Here is a 19,530-nt window from a genome sequence, read left to right as displayed (position 1 = left end):
ATCCCTCCTGTACCTGGTCAAGACCACTGTCCCATTGAGGAGGGACAGTCTCCCTGATGAGCAGTCAGCTCAGTCTTGGGTCTGTCTTCAGGATTTGGGGTGCCTGTTCTGTCACCCGCCCCTCTGCACAGGACTGTATCAATGTCTAGAACAGCAGTTTTCAACCAGTGGGTCATGACCCCGTTGGATGTCAAACTACCTTTTCATGGGGGTCGCATATCAGCTATCCTGAATATCAGATATTTACGTTACAATTTTGTAACAGTAGCAAAATTCTGTTATGAAATAGCAATGAAAATAATTGTATTGGGGGGTCACCATAACGTGAGAAATTGTATTGAAGGGTCTCAGCATTAGGGAGGCCAAGAATCACTGATCTAGAATGACCCATTTTCATATAACTTAGACCCATGAGGTCTGGGGTCTCAGGGCTCATTGTCCCCCTGTCTTTCTCCCTCTGTTCACCTCTCTGGCTCTGTCTGTGTCTCTCTACCTCAGTTACCCTTGCCCCTATTTGTCTATGTCTCCATCTCTGTCTCTGAGCTCTATCTCTTTCTATGTATCTCTGTCTCTCCATGTCTCTGTCTTTTGTCTTCATATCTCTATCTGTGTGTTTATCTATGTCCCCCTCTCTCTCTCTTTCTCTCTCTCTCCCCCTCTATCTTTATCTCTATCTCTCTCCAGATACCACCCTGCCAGAGCCCCCACCCTATTTCCTTCACAGTGGTGACACCCCACTCTCCCTGCAGGATCCGGAGATCCACCTACCTGAGGCTGCAGCTGCTGGCTAAGGAGGAGCACAAACTGAGCCTGCTGATGGCCGAGTCCCTGCAGCGTGACAAGGTGGCTCCTGTGCTTTACCAGCTGCACCTGGAGGCCCTGGACCGGCGGCTGCGCATAGTGCTGCAGGCCGTGCGAGACTGCGTGGAGAAGGACGGGTTGAGCAGTGTGGTGGAGGACGACCTAGCCACTGAGCACAGAGCCGCTACCGAGAGGTAGTGACCCGCACTGCCCTTGAGGAAGGAGCGCAGAGCCTAGCCACCTGTGAATTCAGTGAATTCAGATGGGACGGGTCATCCCCTTCGGCTGACCTGTGGCAGGGAGCATGGGGTCTCCCTCCTGTCTCTGATAGGGATGTGTGGGCCTCTGGATCCAGCAGAGACCGGACAAAGCACTCTGGACATGGAGGAAAGAAACCTTGACTCACTGTTTTATACTTAACAAAAGGCTCACACTCCCGTCGATGGAGATCCACCCAGCAGATCAGAGATCACCTCTGGAGCACTTTGAGGACCTCCGGTGATGTGATCACACGCTGGCCCTCAATGACATCCACTTTCTGCTCTCCCTTCCCGGAGCCTCCTCCCTCAGAGGCTGCAGAGCTCCAGGGAGGGGAGGCTCGGATGGACATCATGGCCTGTGCGTGGGCAGATGAGTGCCCAAGAATGGGGCTTTGGATACAAGTGACCAGCTATCCACTTGTTCGCTGCTGCACAGTAGCCAGGCCTTACTCGTTGGCGGTGGACACTGCCTGCCTCGGCTGAGCTCTGGACAGTGGGTGCCAAGGCACCCTGCAGGGCTCATGGTCGGTCCCAGGGCAGCAGGTGAACCTTGGGACATTTTTGTGGAGTAGTTTGCAGTGGGGTGACAGTGCAATAAAGGGACAGCAAGTGTGTGCCGTGGCTCAATGGGGTGGGGCCTCACTCCTTGGTTCAGCTGCCCTCCTAGACAGCCCAACAGTGTGGCCAAGTTCTGCCCTTATGGTGTCTGTGTGACCAGGTCTTCAGCCTGATAGGGCTATGGAGGGAGCTACCTGCCCAACCCCCAGTACATATGCAAGCTAAGCAAGGCCTATGCTCCAAAGGGACAGGGGAAAGGAGGTGACATGAAGTTAGCTATTTCCTGCCTCACTCCTGCAAAGTTTGGGGCTCTGAGCCACAGGCGGTCCCCCAAGGGTAGCATCCACACAGCCCTACGTAGAGTCATGATACAACTGAGCAGGAGTCATAGAAAGGCTTGCCCAGGGGCCAGTGAGAGCTGAAAGCTATTGCAGTGTTGGTACCAGGGCTCAGATATGGTTTCTATTGCTATGAAGAGACCCCATGGCCATAGCAACTATTACAAAGAAAAAACATTTCATTGAGGTAGTTGACATTTTCAGAGGTTCGGTCCATTATCATCATAGTGGGACATGGCAGCATGCAGGCAGACATAGTGCTAGAGAAGGAGCTGGAAGTGTTACATCTTGATCTGCAGGCAACAGGAAGTGAACTGAGACACTGAGTGTGGCTTGAGCATATAGGAGGCCTCCAATCCTGCCTCCACAATGACACACTTCTCCACCAAGGTCACACCCATTTCAATTAAGTCATACCTCTGATATTCCACTCCCTTTGGGGGCCCTTTTCTTTTAAGCCACCACAGACCCCCCCTCCTCTGCTGGAAGAGTCTGTCTTCTTCTAGTAAGCTGCTGCTGTGCTGGGCAGGGACTGGACCTCCTGCAGGAAGCAAGAGTCCAGGAGAGGACAGTGGCCAGGACCCTCTCTGGACCTGTGCACTCCTGAGTCACAAGAATGTCAAAAAGCCTGCCCTGCCGCTATTCCAGGCATTCCCAGCTCTGTCATCTAGAACCCAACAGTTAAAGCCCTAATGCTCTCATATATAATAGTACAAGGCCAGCTGATTGTGTAAATACATATCTGTGTCTGCATAGTTCAGGTTGTGTGTGTGTGTGTGTGTGTGTGTGTACAAGCACATGCGCGGGGGTGGGGCAGAGGTTGATGTCACGTTTCTTCCTCTGAGACAGTCTATCTTATTTTTCGGCACGGGTTCTCTCGTTGAACCTGGAGCTCACTCATGTGGTTACACTGCCTGGCCTGTGAGTCCTGGGGATACCCTTGCCCAGTGTGCCAACTCCAATGCAGACTTATAATAGGCAGGGTATAAGTGTTGTCCGTGACCACAGGGGTCACAGGGCATCTCATCACCACTACCTCAATCCTCCCATGATCCTCTACTATTAGCAAGTGTATGGAGCCCTGTGGGAGGCCAGACTAGAAAGCCTGTCTTTATCACTGGGTTACAGAAGTGACAGAGGTAAGATGTGACCAAGTCACTAGACCGTCAAGAATTGCGAATGGACAGACATCACCCAGGACAGACATCCCATAAGGAACGAAGGTATCAGGCACATCCCTGATGTGCACAGGTTGGTGTCCAGCTCCTACTGTGACTGGTGGCAGCACCTCAGTGGAGCCACAGGTCCTTATAAAATGAGGTCAAGTCAGGTATGGCAACGCATACTGGTCATCCGAGCACTTGGAAAGCCGAGGCAGGAAGATGGCTGGGAGTTCTAGGCCAGCCCAGGCTAGAGTGAGACCCCCAACTCAAAAATAAAACAGATCCAGTGAGCTGACTCACTGAATAAAGGCACTTGCCACCAAGGCTGATGACCTGAGTTCAGTTTCCAGGACCTACATGGTGGAAGGAGAGAACAGAGTGATTTTGGGTGCAAATGGCAGGACCAGATGTTGAGTAAAGACGGAGTGTTCCAGAGCCTTGGTGCCCACTGAGAGTGGTATGTCTTTCCTCCCTTGAGGGTCAAGAGGTCAGTGAGAGGGGGCATGAACTCAGAGTCTTCTGCCTGCTAGCATCCGCCATCCCCACTCCAGGATAGCATGGTTACTCAGGCTGGTGCAAAACCCAGGCGGTGGCCTAGGGTCAGACACAGATGCTCCGCAGCTTGGCAGCCCTTCTTCCTGCTCTTCTTTGGCCTCCTCACTCACTGGGTTTCATGGCACCTCCCCTCAGCCTGCACCCACAAGAGGTATGCTGGCCACACCTGCTTTTTTGTTCATCCTCCTGGCCCATCATCCCCACCCCCACCGTCCCTCTTGTGGGTGCAAAGAACCTAAACTCCTGAAACTCAGACCTGCCTTTTACCCCAATCCAAGGAGCTGTGGACCCATAGGAGGACATGCTAGTGAGCCCCATGGCATCCACGCAGGTCACAAGATGCATGGGCCTCTGTACATTTGATCTCTTCTGTGGGATGCTATCTCCATGCGGCAGGGCATGAAGGCTGAAGAGCCTACAGGCTCCGTGTGGGTCTGGGAAGATCGCTCAGTTCATATCAGTCATGTTGTGCAGGCATGAGGACCTGGGTTCAGATCTCTAACACCCATGTAAAAAGCTAGATGCTGTGGCATATTTCTATACCCCAAGCATGGGAAAAGGGTGAACAGGCAAATCCCGGAAGTTCACTGCCAAGACAGGCTAGACAATCAGTGATCTCAGTTAGTGAGCATCTTACAAATGAGGAAGGCACCTGATGTTGACCATTGCCTCCATATGCGCGCATGCACACACACACACACACACATACACACACACAGCCTTGTAGCCATGCACATGTTCACACATGTGTGCCACACACACATACACATATATCATACACATGCTAAATAAAGAAGTAGGCTCTTGTTAGCTAAAGCCAGGAAAGTTGCAGTTGTTTGTTACAATGGTAAATGACTACTATACCATGCCATGGCTTTACAGCGCTGGTTCTCAACCTGTGGGTCCCAACCCCATCTGGGGGTTGCATGACAGATATTTATATTATGATTCCTATCAATAGCAAAATTACGGTTATGAAGTGGCAACAAAATAATTTTATGGTTGAAGGGGTCACTGCAACACGAGGAACTGCATTAAAAGGTCGCAGCATTAGGAAGGTTGAGAGCCCCTGCTTTACATAAACTAAAGACTTTCCATCAGTTTGCAATTGCTCACATTCACCTGATGGTCATCAGCTGCATTTCTACATCTTCACTATTTCCACTGCCACGAGCTACTGCACAGGTCCATGCAACAACCCAAATATAGCTGTTTCGCAGTAGACTCCAGCAGCGGCTGCTCAGTGCCCCAAGGTCAGTCCCAACCTATGACAAAGGATCGCAGCCTTGGTAGCTTGAAAAAACAGAAATGTGTTTTCTCACTATTTGGAAATTAAGACTCTGAAACCAACATATATACAGGATTGACGACTTTGTCTGCTTTGGGACTTTTCTGCCTGTGGCCTCTCTGGTGTCCACTGTCGAGTGGCTATGTGTCCTGGGTGTCTCTCTGTTGCACTGGGTTCAAATCGCATTGTGCTTTTCTGTGAGGACCCAGCTCTTAAAGCCAGGACAGTGTCCTCAAAATCCACAGTTACCACAGCAAAGAGACCCTGTGTAATCCCAACACTGAGGAGGCAGAGGGAAGGCCAAACAGTCTGCCTCATTAGTGCGTGCCAGGCCAAAGAGAGAGAGGTGGGTGGCATTCCTGAGGTTGGCACCGGACCTCCTCATGTGCACACACACATAACAAAACAAGTCTTAGAAATAAGTAATGGGGCTTCAGTGATGGCTCTCGCAGAGGACTGGACTAGTTTTAGGCATGCACATGATGGCTCACAACCATCTCTAACTGTACTGCCAATGGATTCAATGCCCTCTCATAGCCTCCAGGGGTACCGGGCATGCAACCATCTCTAACTGTACTTCTAATGGATTCAATGCCATCTTATAGCCTCCAGGGGCATTGGGCATGCATATGGTGCACATATATATGTGTAGGCAAAACACTCAGATACATTGAAAATAAAAATAAGTCAGGTGGTGGTGGCTCACGCCTTTAATCCCAGCACTCGGGAAGCAGAGACAGACGGATCTCTGTGAGTTTGAAGTCAGCATGGTCTAAAAGAGCTAGTTCCAGGACAGGCTTCAAAGCTATGGAGAAACCCTCAAAAACACATTAATTAATTAATTAATTAAATGATGTCCAGAGACTCAGGATGTGGTAGGAGCCCCAAAGAACCAAGGGAAAGAAACTGCTGACTAGTATCCTTGAATGTATGTGCATGCATGTGCACTCTTGAGTGTGTGTGCGTGCATGTGCACTCTTGAGTGTGTGTGCATGCATGTGCACTCTTGAGTGTTTGTGCGTGCATGTGCACTCTTGAGTGTATTGTGTGCATTGCACTCTTGAGTGTATGTGTGTGCATGTGCACTTTCAGCATCAGTGAGTTTGTCTCCTGAAATCCTCCTCATTCCCCTCCCTCTGCATTCTATCTGTGGATAGAATTAGCCTCACCACCAAGGAGTATAAAGTACCCAAGAGAATGTAAACTATCTGATATGGAAGACTAAGAAGCTAAAATGGTATTAAAGACGTGCCCAGACTCCTGGGTTTTTTCAGCCTTTGGATATTAATCTACTGAAAGTTGGTGTGCTGGTAAAATGCACCACTTTCTGGGAGTAAAAAGCATGGGTGGCCCACAACTCTGTTCAAAAAGCTTGCAACAAGGGCAGGCATGAAATCAGGTGCCACTATTAGCCCACTGCTGCCTTCTGAACCAGTGCATCGTGCCCTTTTTCACACCCTTGCCAATTTTCCCCTGAGTGAGTGGGTGAGAGAGACCGCAAGGACCCAGAGACAGTAGCTGCGTGCTGTCAAATCTCCACAAATGTGAATGAAGCCTCCGGTACACTGTTCCTTTAAGTAAACTGAAATATCAGGCTCTAGGGCAATCTGACAGCTCGGTCGACTGCTCCCAAACCCATCCTGAGGCCTGGATGTACTGAGGAGAGGTAGGTCATCCAACAGCCAGCCAGATGCCTCTCAAGGCTATCCAGCTGGTTTGAGCACACCGCAGATACTTTGAGGAAGCTGCACAGCAACCACAGAGGCTTGCTGCACAACTCTGGCTTTAGAAGACACTGTCCTAGCTGTGGCTCTTAAACAACTTACCCTAAATCAGCAGTTCTCAACCTGTGGGTCGCAATCCCTTTGGGGTTGAACAGCCCTTTCACAAGGGTGGGATTTCAGATATGCTGCATGCCAGGTATTTATATTATGATTCATAGCAGTATGAAAATTGCAGTTATGAAGTATTAATGATACAAATTTATGATTGGTGGGTCACCATAAAGAGGCAAAGAGATAGACAGCATAAAGAAAGACTGTGGAACCTTGGGTGTGGCCATAACACAAGCATCTAGGACTGCCCAGGATAGGAACAACTAGAGAACCACCATAAATGGGCTGCCTATGCATGCTTAAGCATTGCGGAGGGCATAAATGAAAATGAGTGAATGGGAGTCACCACAACATGTGGAACTGTATTAAGGGGTTAACAGTATTAGGAAGGTTGAGAACCACCGCTCTGTTGATGATGATGATGGTGGTGGTGGCGGTGCTGCTGGTGGTGGTGATGGTGGTGGTGGTGGTGCTGGTGGTGGTGGTGATGGTGGTGATGATGGTGATGATGGTGGTGATAATGATGGTGGTGATGATGATGGTGGTGGTGGTGATAATGGTGGTGATGGTGATGATGATGGTGGTGATGATGGTGGTGATGGTGATGGTGGTGATGGTGGTGATGATGATGATGGTGATGGTGGTGGTGATGATGATGGTGGTGATAATGATGATGGTGATGGTGATGATGATGGTGGTGGTGATGATGATGGTGGTGATGACGATGGTGGTGATGACGATGGTGGTGATGATGATGATGATGATGGTGGTAATGATGGTGGTGGTGATGATGGTGGTGATGATGATGGTGGTGGTGATGATGATGTCGGTGATGGTGATGATGATGATGGTGTTGATGATGGGGATGATGGGATGATGGTTCACTGGTAGAGACAGAGGAAGCTGAAGAGTCCCAGAAGGGAAGCAATGCCAGGAAGCAGAGGCAGTAAAGACAATGAGAGAGAACATAAGTAAAGAGGGCAGAGAGCCCAAGGATGGAGGATTGGGCATACCAGAGACTACAAACTGTGAACCACAGTGGTTGAGAGAGAGAGCCAAGGATCTGCCAAGATCCAGAGGCCAAAGGTCCCAACCTAGGCCTGGAGAGCTGGACCCTGGCTGCTGTAGAGCTGAGGGTCCTGGCACATCAAGGCTGTGCCACTAGTACCACCATGACTAAGTCGCGAGGCTGCTGCCTCCTGCTGCCATTCACTGCTTCTGGAAGCTGAGGATTACAAAAGCTGCCAAGTGTCAGGCACTAGTGGTTAAATCTCAGAGCTATAAGCCTCTAACCTGAGCACTTGAGGCATAGTCGTGTGGCTTCTAAAGTCAGGAGCAGTATGACCCCAGTTCTGGGGTCTTAGAAATGTGAGCTCCTGGCTCTGCCTGTCCAGTCTCTAGGCCATTGGTTCTCAAGGGCTGAGGACAGGCCTGGAAGACCTTGCAAGTACCATCTATTGTTCTGTTTTCTTACAGCCCAGCCTGGCCTCAAACTTCCTGTATATTGATAGCTGAGGATGAACACTGAACTCCTTATATCCTTCTCCTCCACCTCTGTAATGCTGGAAACACAGGTATGTATCCTCATCCCTGGCTTACGCGGTGCTTGGTGTGAAAAACAAGGCTTCCCACTACATAATGAGTTCAAAGCCAGCCTGGGCTATATGGGACTTTATCTTCAAAACAAAACACACTAAACAAACAAAAACAAGGCTGGAGATACTTCCCAGTGGTCATCTCCCTGGCAGATGACTCAGCACCCACATCAGGTTGCTCACCACCACCTGCAGCTCTAACTACAGGGATTTTAGACAACTCTGGCCCTGTACTCAAGCACATATATGCACTCACACACATACACATAAATAAAAATAAATATTTTTAAACATTATTAAAAAGAAGTACAAGGCCATCTTTGTCTATGTAGTGAGTTCAAGGTCAACCTGGAATACATGAAACTCTAAAAAAAAAATCTAAAATCAAACAAATGAAAAAAGATTCACAGCTAATGTTTTCTGCATTTAGCAGAATGAACCAAGGGTCTCTTCTGTCCCTTGTTCCCGTGATTGTATGTATGGGTGTCTGTTTCAAGGACAGGTGATGTGATAATATGGTTTCATGCATGATCCAGGAATACATGGACCCAGAACTTGAGTCACGTTTTAGTCAGAGTTTCTATTGCTGTAAGAGACACCATGACCATAGCAACTCTTTTTTTGTTTGTTTGTTTGTTTTGTTTGTTTGTTTGTTTGTTTGTTTTTGGAGCCTGTCCTGGAACTAGCTCTTGTAGACCAGGCTGGCCTCGAGCTCACAGAGATCTGCCTGCCTCTGCCTCCCGAGTGCTGGGATTAAAGGCGTGCGCCACCACCGCCCGGCTTAGCAACTCTTATAAAAGAAAACATTTAATTGGAGTTAGCTTACAGTTCAGCGGTTTAGTCTATTGTTGTCATAACAGGAAATATGGCAAAAGACAGGCAGTCGTGATGCTGGGAGAAGGAGCCAAGAGTTCCACATCTGGATCCACAGGCACAGTGGGCCTGCCTTGAGTATCTGAAGCCTCAAAGCTGACCCCTAGTGACACACTTCCTCCAAGAAGGTCACACCTACTCTAACGAGGCCACCTCCTAATCCCTGTCAAGTAGTACTACATCCTAATGACCACACATCCAAATATATGAGCCTGTGGGGGACATTCCTATTCAAACCACCACAGGCCGTGAGTCACAAAGCCTATGTTTGTCATGACTACACAGGCTTGCCCGGGGCCACGAGAAGATGTATAGTTGCCATGCTACCTGGGTATGAGAACGGGGGGGGGGGGGGGGCAGAATTTTTGCTCTAGGCAGGTGCAAGCACAGGGATTCAAGATGAAGTGCATGGTCCCATAGTCACCTGGAAAGTCTGAGACACTACACAGTTATCCTTGGCACCTCTGCCAGTGCATCACTGAGACAAACGCTGTCTTGTCCACAGAAGTGCTTCGTAATAAGGGTAAGCTCTTTCCTATGAAAGGAACCATTCCCTGCTGGAGATTAAGATTCACTAAATAAACAAATTCACAAGTTTCAGGCAGTTCCTCAAACTTGCAGGCTTCACGAGGCCCCTCCCCAGGGTAACACAACAGTAACAATAAAGAAATACAAAAAGGACTGGCAAATTGCTCAGAAAGTAAGATCTCTGGCTGTACTACTATGAAGACCTGAGTTTGGATCCCTGGAACCCATGTGAAAAATTAGATATGGCTGAATATATGTGTGTAAACCCAGTACTGTGAAGGATGGGGACAGGAGGGTCACTGGGACTCGCTGGTGACCAGTGTACCTCCATGTTCAGCAAGAGACCCTGTCTCAAGGACAAATCATGACATCTGATATCCTCCTCTGGCCTCTGCGGATATACACAACCTTCTCCCAAACACACACACACACACACACTGACATATATTAATCTTGCTTAATTTCCCGTTTTAAGCAGGTGTTAAACTTTTTAAACATCCCTAATACTCCATGTAAGCATTTTGTGTGTGTGTGTTTGCCTGCATGAATGCCTGTGTAGCACATGTGTGCAGTACCCAGGGATGGCAGAAGAGGGCATCAGATCCCCTAGGGCCGGAGTTACAGGTAGTTGAGAGCTCCTATTTGGAGACTGGGAACTGAACTCAGGTCCTCTGCAACAGCAGTCAGTGCTCTTAACCACTGAGCCGTCTCTCCAGCTCCTTTTAAGCCATTTTTTTTTTTTGAGACAAGGTCTCATGTATCCCAGGCTGGCCTCCAACTCACTGTGTAAGTGAGGTGACCTTGAACTGTCTCCTGAATGCTAAGATTACCTGCGTACACTCCCACACCAGATACTGGAGATGGAACTGAGGGCTTTGTGATACTCTCCCAGCCCCTCACTTAAACACATTGGTTGGCATGAGACACAAGTGGTATCTTCCATTTTGACCATGTTTAAGTGTGCCATTCAACAGTATTAATATAGTCACAGTGCTATGTCCCATTGTGCAGTCAAAAACCGCACCCTGCCACCATCTCCGGCCCAAGCGCACAATCTTTTTTCTAACTGCATTTGCCCAGTCCCGGCCGCGAGTTAAGCTAGGACTTTTGTGTCACACTGATTTCTCTCCACTGACATCCTCAGGGGTCCATCACACTATGACACAGGCCAACTGCCAGCCTTGTCGACAGCTTAGTAAGTACAGCTCTCAACAGAAGATACTGAAGGAAATCGCGGCTTTGCGTTCAGTGGCAAGGCTCCGGCAAAGCAAGGAAAAATAAGCCAATAGGGCTTTGTCAAAATCAAACATAATTGAGCCCTCAAGGGACACTGTGAAGCAAGTAACAGTCACAGGGTGGGAGAGAACATGGGCAAGTGTCACGTCTGACAGAAGATCAGCACCTTCATCTGATGCTGTTCAGTTTTTGAGAAATCACTCTGTGTGTGTGTTTCACAGTCTGGGTCTGCAGGTTCATGTTATGCAGAAGATTGCCCTCTTCCTTCATTCCCTGCCACCCTTCCCATCACCCCCCCGCAAACCTCTAGGGCAGTTTGTATTTTTACAAAGGCGACTGCATCTTATCCACCTGCTCCCCTCATAAAGCAGAGATGGCTTCCAGCGCAATCCATCCCATCTGCCCTCCTCACAATGTACCCTTCTACTCCTCCCTTTGGAAAGCAGCCTGATCTCTTGGCTCAGTTCTGGGTGAGTCTGTGACTAAGGGAAGAGGGTGGTGCCATCTCTGAAACAGAGTCCTAAGGCCTTGCTGCCTCTCCCTGGTCTCTCGGGTGTCCTGCAGGTCAGACTAGAAGGAGGGTAAACGTCTGAGATTGACTTTTTTGCGTACATCCAGAATCCCTCTGCTTTTACTGCCTGTGTAGTTCCCGTCTACAGCATAGACACCACATAGTTGACTTGACCACACACCTGCTGAGAGGTGTGTATCCAATCAGACGTTTCCAGTAAAGCTTCTCCGAGCACATGGGGCTGGTCTCGGGTTTCTGTCTGACTTGTGTAAAGGCATATTATGGAATATATGGGTCCTGTGGCAATCGTGTGTTTATGTGGAGTTTTGTTTCCTCATTTTACAGTGCAGGCTGAATGCAAGGTTCTCCTGCCTTGGTCAGGATTATAGTGCTATGCCACCACTACTGATTCCATGTTTAATATTTTTAATGGCCAGATTGTTTCACAAAGGGACTATGCACTTTATTTCCCCAAAGGCTTGACTCCTGTTGCCAAGTGTGGTGGCTTGAACTGGGACAGTAGCTGTGCCACTGTGGTACAAAGAAACCTGACTTGCTACACACAAGCTTCTCCGAAGAGGACTTCATTCCTCACAATAAGAGGTAGCACTAGGCCCATCAATGAAGCAGCCCTGAAGGTGCTGCCCTGAAGGGGAAATTTTCCCAAGGCTAGCCCTGGTCTCTTATCTCTCTGGGTTCACAGACATGGCTCCTAGTCTGACTTCTGTGAATTATTAGAAAGAAGTCCCTGGAATGACAAGGGTCCCCCAAAACATCCTACCTCACCACGGTTTCCTGTCTCTGACTCAGATGCCCCCTGCCTAGGCGGGCACTTTACCACTCCCAGGGCCAGAGAGCCAGTCAAAGGCTCAGAAGAATCGCTGCTGTCCCAGGCTACCCAGAGCACCCATGGGAGGCTACTTCTAGTCAGGAATGGGCAGTGGGAGGAGAGCCCAGGATTTTGGGAGAAACCCTGCGCTTTGGAGTCCTCATTCACCTGGTGCATTGGGGAAACAGGAAGCCAAGATGGTGCCTGGACCAGGCTCTGTGTCCTGGAGCTGAAAGCAGCCAGCCTATGTCCTATGGAAGAGGAGCAATTCAGCTCCCTAGGACTGGCCCCCATCACCTCTAGCTGTGGGTGCAGCAATGAGGCCAGAGTCTGCTAATGGAGACTCCGTGGGCCCTGCAACAGGCACAGGATTGGCCTCAGGGGAGAACAGAGAAGGGTCGCCCTGCCTGTGGGGCCAGATTACCCTCCAGGCCTCCCTGCTGGCGGGTCAGAAGGTGGCGACACCCCCCGCTGCGCTCCCCACTCTGTGGTGGCTGGGGACAGCCCCCGCACTGGGATTGGACGCCAGAGAACCAGGCGGAGCGGGCGGGGACCCCAGAAGCCCAGACTCCCCGCGTCCTGCATGCAGATGCTGTTGGCCCAGTCAAGGGAAACTAGTGCCTGGCCCACGACCGGCGGCCAGCGCGGAGGAAGAGGCGGCGGCAGCTCCAGGGTGGACCAGCACAGGGTGGCCACGATGTTTGACAGCTCGCAGTACCCCTATAACTGCTTCAATGACGACGCCGACGACTACCCTGCCGGCAGCTCCGACGAGGAAAAACGGCTTACAAGGCCAGCGTACAGGTGACCCCAGGGCAGGCCCACAGAAGCAGTAGAGGTCTGGGTCATCCGCACCTGACCCAGACTAGGGGAGGTGGGATTTCTTCCTTATGCCGTTCTTTGAGGAAGAAGGGCATGTTCCAGTGCACGCTGGAGACAGCCAGTGGGGGGGGGGGGGTCCACCAAGATCTGAGCAGGCTAGTGGGGTCTGGGTAGAAGTGGGAAACAGCGAGGAGATTATCAAACGACAGCTTCTTCTGCACCCCAACACTCCACTGGAGTCCTGGGGGGCTGAAAGGGTTTCATTCAGTAGGCCCCTGCCAGCTTTAAAGGGTCCTGCAGAGTCTAGAAGGTATTGGAGATTCCAGAGGGATTCAGGGGTTCCAGAGGGTCTCGGTGTTCAGAGGGTCTCGGGGGTTCCAAGAGAGTCTTGGGGGCTTCAGAAGGTCCGGGAAGCTCCAAAGGATCTTGGAGGGCTTCAGAGATTCGGTAGAGGCTTCAGCCTGCCTGCTGAGCTCTGGCAGGTCCTTGGAGCTGCAGTGCATGGGGGCGTGGGGAGTGTCCATCTAGTCTCAAGGGTTCCGGCCAGTCCCAGGGCAGGTCTGAGTTCACCAGCGCTTCTGCGGTTTCAGCGCGCCACCCCGCCTGATGCAGCCCCTCTGTCTGGCACCCCTGTCGCAGCTACATCGCGCTGATTGCCATGGCCATTCAGCAGAGCCCCGCGGGCCGTGTGACCCTGTCCGGCATCTACGACTTCATCATGCGCAAGTTCCCCTACTACCGCGCCAACCAGCGCGCCTGGCAGAACTCCATCCGCCACAACCTGTCGCTCAACAGCTGCTTCGTCAAGGTGAGCCCCTCCCCCTTCCGTCGCTCGCACTGGACCCCCGGGTGTCCTCAGTCGTCTTTGGTGACGGGGAAGGGGGAGGAGTGTCACCGCCTACACAGAGGCAAGTTCCTTGTTAGCAGATCCCCGCGGGGACCACAATGCACTTTCCAGAGGCGTGTGCTGCCCCAGTCTTGGGGACACTCGCTGAGCCCCACACTCCCTCAGGTGCCACGGACCGAGGGCCACGATAAGGGTAAAGGCAACTACTGGACTTTCGCGGGCGGCTGCGAGTCCCTGTTGGACCTTTTTGAGAATGGCAACTTCCGTCGGCGGCGCAGGCGACGCGGCCCCAAGCGCGAGGGGCCCCCGGGTCCCCTCGAGCCGGCAGTGCCCGGGTCAATGGGCTCTGATAGCGCGCGAGTTCCAGACCGGGAGGCCCGGGTCAGCCCTGCCACACACAGAGACATCAAATTCAGCATTGACTACATCCTCTCTTCCCCGGACCCTTTCCCTGCGCTCAGGTCGCCCTGTCACTCCCAGGAAGCCAGGTATCCGGAGGCGCTGGAGCCCCAGCAAATGAGCTTCCATTTTTGGGCAGCATGAAGTGGCCCCTGAAACTTTGCAGTCAGTTGAGAACTTGGGCCTGCTCCCTCCCCTAAAGGCAGGACTTGAACCAGGCATTTTGAATCAAGAACCCTGGACAGGTCCACATCTACATACTTCTTCCCAGACTGCCCCAGGGGGACTTAGCTCTCCATTTGGAGGAAAGATGTGGAGATCTTCTTATAAAAGGTATTTATGGTGATGTTGTGACTTTATAAAGAATAAGAACAGTTCTCTCACAGGAAAACCTGGCTCGGATTTGGCCCCACTTTGGTATTTGCTGTGGACTCACTGAAACAACCACCCCCCACATCACGCTATAAAATCACCCGAGGCTCCCTGGAATCAGGTAGCATCTGTCCTCAGTCCTGTGGACAAGTGGCTTTGTAGACATCCCCATTCCAAAGTTAAAGTGTGCTCAGTAACTTATTCGTGAAGCTGGTTAAGGCCTTCCCTGCAGCTAAACATAATGAGGTTTCGAACAGTGGAGACAGATGTCACTTTATCCTGTGGCTATTATTTACCCCAAGGCTTCCAGTGATGTCCAGCCATGAAGGACACAAGCAGAAATAACCTGTGTCCCCAACAGAAAGGTGCCTCCCAGAGCAGGCATGAAGGCACGGGCCTGTCATCTCAACACTTAGGAGTTTGAGGCAGGAGGACTCATGGCCCACCTGGGCAAAATTAATGAGATCTTGCTTCAGAATAAAAAGAAATTTTAAAGATTGAAGTGGCATGTAATTTCTATCCAGGGAAGAGAGGATGAAAGGAGGGGAGTGGAGGAGGAGGGGAACGTTCTCCTGATTCTGTTCAGCCCCTGCCGGCTTCCTTGCATGCAGGTATTCTCGCAGGGGACAGTACCACCAAACTACACAGTGGTGTGCTCAAGACAGGAGTGGAAGCGTACTCCATCTTAATGCAAACGATTTTATTGCCATTGAGACGGGCAGTTGAAGAAACACAATTAGGCGCAATGAAACTATGCGCCCACCATTCCCAGTTTTCACCAACCCGCTTTTTTTTTTCAGCATTCACAGTTTGCTGTGACTTAATTTAAATGTTAGCAATCTCATGACTATTTCCATGAATGACAAAATTACTTCCCAACTAAGCGAGCTGTCTCTACTGAGAGTGGCAATCCCCACTTTAGCTTAGAAATGAGCTGCAGGAGAAGAAAGGTGGGCAGAGGCAGGATGGAGTCACAGGAGAGGGCTCTTAGGCCTAGCTATTGTCCCAGCCTGATGGAGTAACCCCTTTGCTCCCGTACCTCTCCATAGAGTCCTTACTGGCTGGGGAAAAGAGAAGGGGTTCTGGGCCCTGTAGCGTCCCTCCTAAAGGGAGTATTCCTATTCTCTGACCTCCAGCCCCTACTGAGCACCAGCCTCTGCCTAGAAGTTGTTCCCCATCCCAGCCCAGCAAGAAGAGAGGGAGCCCTCCTCCAAAGCCCTCGCCAAAGGTGTAGTGCCCTGCTCCTTTGCAATGCCACCTGTAGGTTTCCAGAACTCGGCTGCTCCCACCAACATGTCCATCATACTTGTGGGCTCTGCTCCATGCAGGCTTCCTCCTCTGCCCTAGCTTGTCTGTGCTGTCAGGAGTGTGTGTGTGTGCGCGCGCACGCACGCACGTGTACTGTGATCATGCTTCTGTCTGTGTCCTTGTTTTGTGTATCTGTCTATTGGGCCTTCTAAAAGAATTGACTCACGATGGCTTGTGACACAGATGGTACACACATCAGAGTTGGTTCAGACAGTGTCCGAAGATACATTTTTTTTCTGCTACCAATTGAATAAATAAAAGTTGCATTTCACCTTTTGGATGCTTGCTTGCTTGCTTCTGACAGTTTGTTCGTGTTAGCAAAGTCTAATTTGAAACCAGAAAACCCCTTGCCCTGAGCAAGACCGAGAAGCTTAGGGAGACTCAGTCCCTCTGCACTCGGGTTCACTGCCAAATGCTGTCCACAGTCACAGATGGGAGAGGTGAGGACAGTGCCAGGTGAGGTTGGTGCACCTTGAGGTTTGGCAGTCACTTTGCAGAGGCTATCAATCTTGTTCTTAGAGGCAAAGGGACATTTCCAGTTTGCCAGGGTGTGATAGCCTGCGACGTCAGGAGTGAGTGGCATTTAATACCGGTAACATAGCAGGGGTGAGGGCTGGCCGTGACCTATTCAAATGTCGCTACCACCACGCAGACTCGCCCAACGTGATTATAATTAAATACTTTATGCCGCTCTTGCAAATCCACAGATTGATCATCGATACGTACATTACCAGCGCATTACCCCGAGCAGATGTCTGCCACACGCGTGTCACGGATCAGTAGGTTTCCATTAACAAAGTTGGGAGGTGCTGCCAAATGCAAGTTCGGAGAGGCGGGTAATATATACGTGAGTTACCTTAGTCCCAACCAAAGTTCTTAGGCTGTACGACAAATCTCTGCAGCCCCAGAAGAAAGCGGAGGGAGCACAGTCAGCTTCAGAGGGCAGAACACCTAATTCAGACGGAAGCCCTCCATGTGGGATCTGGCGGGAGGCCCAGTGACCTCCTGAGCTGGCAGTGAAGGAGAGCACAAGGCAGAATGTACCTTTGGGTGCTTCTGCCCACCAGGTGCAGCCAGCCTCCTAGGGGTTGTTGATAAGTCAATGTAGCAAACATTCCCTGATGGTATAGCCACCAACATGGGCACAACGGGGCACTGCCAAAAGCTAAGACCCTAAGAAAAGGCAAGCTTATGGGAACCCAGCCCTAACTGAAAAGGATTTGGGGCTTGCAGAGTAGATCCAATAGCAAATGTGACTACAGGTAGGCATAGGAATAGATCCCAGCTCGCCCGATCCCAGATTGCCCAGGTACTATGCTTGCCCCAGGCCAAACTGGCCCTTCTCTAACCTCGGGACCACACCTCCTGCATTTCCGCCAGAGCTGTCCCGCTGGCTTACACTCTGGCTTCTATCTTTCTACACCCATCCTTCTCTGTAATGTTGGTACCTGGGATTGAGAAGGAGGCTGGGGAAGGACTGAACCTTGGGGTGAGGACTGAGTAGCTTCCCCATCGCTCTCTTGGGCCCCTCACTTCCTGGAAGCCACTTCCCACTCCTCACATAGGTGGCCTTGCAGTATCCCTAGGGCACCTGAGGCAGAGAGACAGACAAGGGTGTTTTCATCTGCCATCTGCCTGTGGCTGTATCTCAACTTTTCTTAGCATGGTCTGCAGTAGCTTCCTGTTCTCAGGCTCCCCCCTGCCTCCTCCCTCAGTTTCCTCACCAAAGCCAGATTCTCTCCCACCTCCTAAATTATAACACTACAAGGAATGCACCCCGTCCCCCACCCCACCCCCACCAAGGGCAGGCCTGGGCTGTGAGGTCCAGACTAGAGTGTGCTCATCTCAAAGCCAGGGTCCCAGGAGGTCTCAAGCGTTCTAGGCTTAAAACACAGTCTGGAGCCTGTTTTTCTCCAAAGTGTCAAAATGAAAATAGGTATCATGGGACCCGTGTCAGTCCTGTGTCCCTCTCAATGTCTAGTCCATCATTATCTGACTCCAATCATGCTGGAAGCTCATCCCATCCCGTCTACCAGCCACTGGCTTTACCAGTGGACAGCCTTCCAGATTCTGCTGAAATCTACTAGCCTGCCCCATGCCGAGTGTTTACTGACTTGAATTTGAGAAATAAACTCCTGTAGCTTGATATTCTGGCCTTTGAGCAGATGTTAGGGTACACTCCTAGGGCATCTGATCTGTGTCTTCCAGTTTGTGGAAGCCATCAAATATCTTCTGGGGAACAGAGAAGGCAGTGGCTGGACTGGAGAGAGGCGGAAGGTGTCCCTCCTAGTCAGGCTGAGGGTTTGTAAGAAAAGCTACTGCAGAGCAAGGCCACCTGCCCAGGTGCGTGGTGACAGGGCCACTCCTAGGGTAGGAGTGCAGGACAGCCACTCCTGGCAGAACTGGGCACTACATCCAGCACCCTGGCTGGGAGAAGAGCAGTGAGGGAGGCATCTGCCATCTGCAGGAGCCTAGAAACACAGCCACGTGAGGGAGGGACATGGAGGGACAGGCAGACAGATCTCCAAATCACGGCAGCAGCGTCCAGTGTGTGCCAGGCTTTCTCTCTGCCTGGCACTGCTCTGAGAGTCTCTGCTCAAGGGTGCGGTAAACTGGAGTTAGAAATACTCTCTGCTGAGTTGGAGAGATGGCTCTGAGGTTAAGAGCACTGATTTTCTACAGGACCCGAGTTCCCAGCACCTGCGTTAAGTGGCTCACAACCACCTGTAACTCCAATCCCAGGGAACCCGACACCTTCCACTGTCCTCCACGAGCACCCGAGCACCCGCACTTGTACCCATATCCGCACACAGATGAGCACGCATTTGCATAATCAAAGAGAAACATATGGCTGTGCTTGGTGGTTCACTAGGGAGGCAGCGCGGTCTACATAGTGAGTTCCAGGCTAAATAGGGCTATAGTAAAATCTTATCTCAAAAACAAAACAAAAACCCATTGAGATGGTTCAGTGGGTAAAGGTGCTTGCTACCAAGCCTGGCTACCTGCATTTCATTCCCAGAAACCACACAGTGGAAGGAAAGCATCAATTCCTAAATGTTGTCCCTTGACCTCTGTGCACTCTGTGACACATACATACCCTCACACGTCTACTCAGATACACATAAACACATAAAATAAATGAATGCAATATTCTTTAAATAGACTATCTACTAGCTGAAGTACTGTTCCAGGGATAAGGAGATCTGGAACAGCCCAGAACCCTCACTATGGCTCAGTTGCTGATGTTGGGGCGGAGAAGGGGGTCTCTTCTGGTGGGACATCAGTGAAGGACTGCTTTAGTGGGACATCACCAGTGCCCACCGCCCTCTCAGGAGGAGTTACATCAAAAAAGAAAAAGGAAGAAAAGGAAGGGAAGGAAGGAGGGGGAGAGGGAGGGAGGGAGGGAGGGAGG

At 50.8% G+C, this 19,530-nt stretch overlaps 2 protein-coding genes across 2 annotated transcripts in view; both read left to right on the top strand.

Moving 5' to 3' along the window:
• Fam20c (FAM20C golgi associated secretory pathway kinase) overlaps window positions 1-2,638 on the top strand; it is a 56,437-nt gene extending 53,799 nt beyond the window's left edge. The window contains exon 10 of the mRNA XM_057765636.1: window positions 750-2,638. Within this exon, the coding sequence (XP_057621619.1) occupies window positions 750-999 (250 nt within the window). The 3' untranslated portion in view covers window positions 1,000-2,638. The remainder of the gene's footprint in view (window positions 1-749) is intronic.
• Window positions 2,639-13,056: 10,418 nt separating this feature from the next.
• Window positions 13,057-14,582, top strand: Foxl3 (forkhead box L3). The gene is made up of 3 exons (XM_057763470.1): window positions 13,057-13,174; window positions 13,832-14,000; window positions 14,205-14,582. The coding sequence occupies exons 1-3, from the start codon at window positions 13,068-13,070 to the stop codon at window positions 14,580-14,582; spliced, it is 654 nt and encodes a 217-aa protein (XP_057619453.1). The 5' UTR covers window positions 13,057-13,067.
• The last annotated feature ends 4,948 nt before the right edge of the window (window positions 14,583-19,530 follow it).

Source organism: Chionomys nivalis, chromosome 3 (genome assembly GCF_950005125.1).
Source record: "Chionomys nivalis chromosome 3, mChiNiv1.1, whole genome shotgun sequence".
In the NCBI taxonomy this organism is placed as follows: domain Eukaryota; kingdom Metazoa; phylum Chordata; class Mammalia; order Rodentia; family Cricetidae; genus Chionomys; species Chionomys nivalis.
Note: the sequence above shows the minus strand (reverse complement) of the source record. Positions and strands in the feature narration are given on the sequence as shown.

What these genes read in the sequence shown, in the direction of transcription:
- Foxl3 (XM_057763470.1), top strand. Translation starts at nt 13,068, where the DNA reads ATGTTTGACAGCTCGCAGTACCCCTATAACTGCTTCAATGACGACGCC. An exon ending in CTTACAAGGCCAGCGTACAG is followed by an intron (nt 13,175 to 13,831) that starts GTGACCCCAGGG and finishes CCCCTGTCGCAG; the next exon opens with CTACATCGCGCTGATTGCCA. An exon ending in TCAACAGCTGCTTCGTCAAG is followed by an intron (nt 14,001 to 14,204) that starts GTGAGCCCCTCC and finishes ACACTCCCTCAG; the next exon opens with GTGCCACGGACCGAGGGCCA.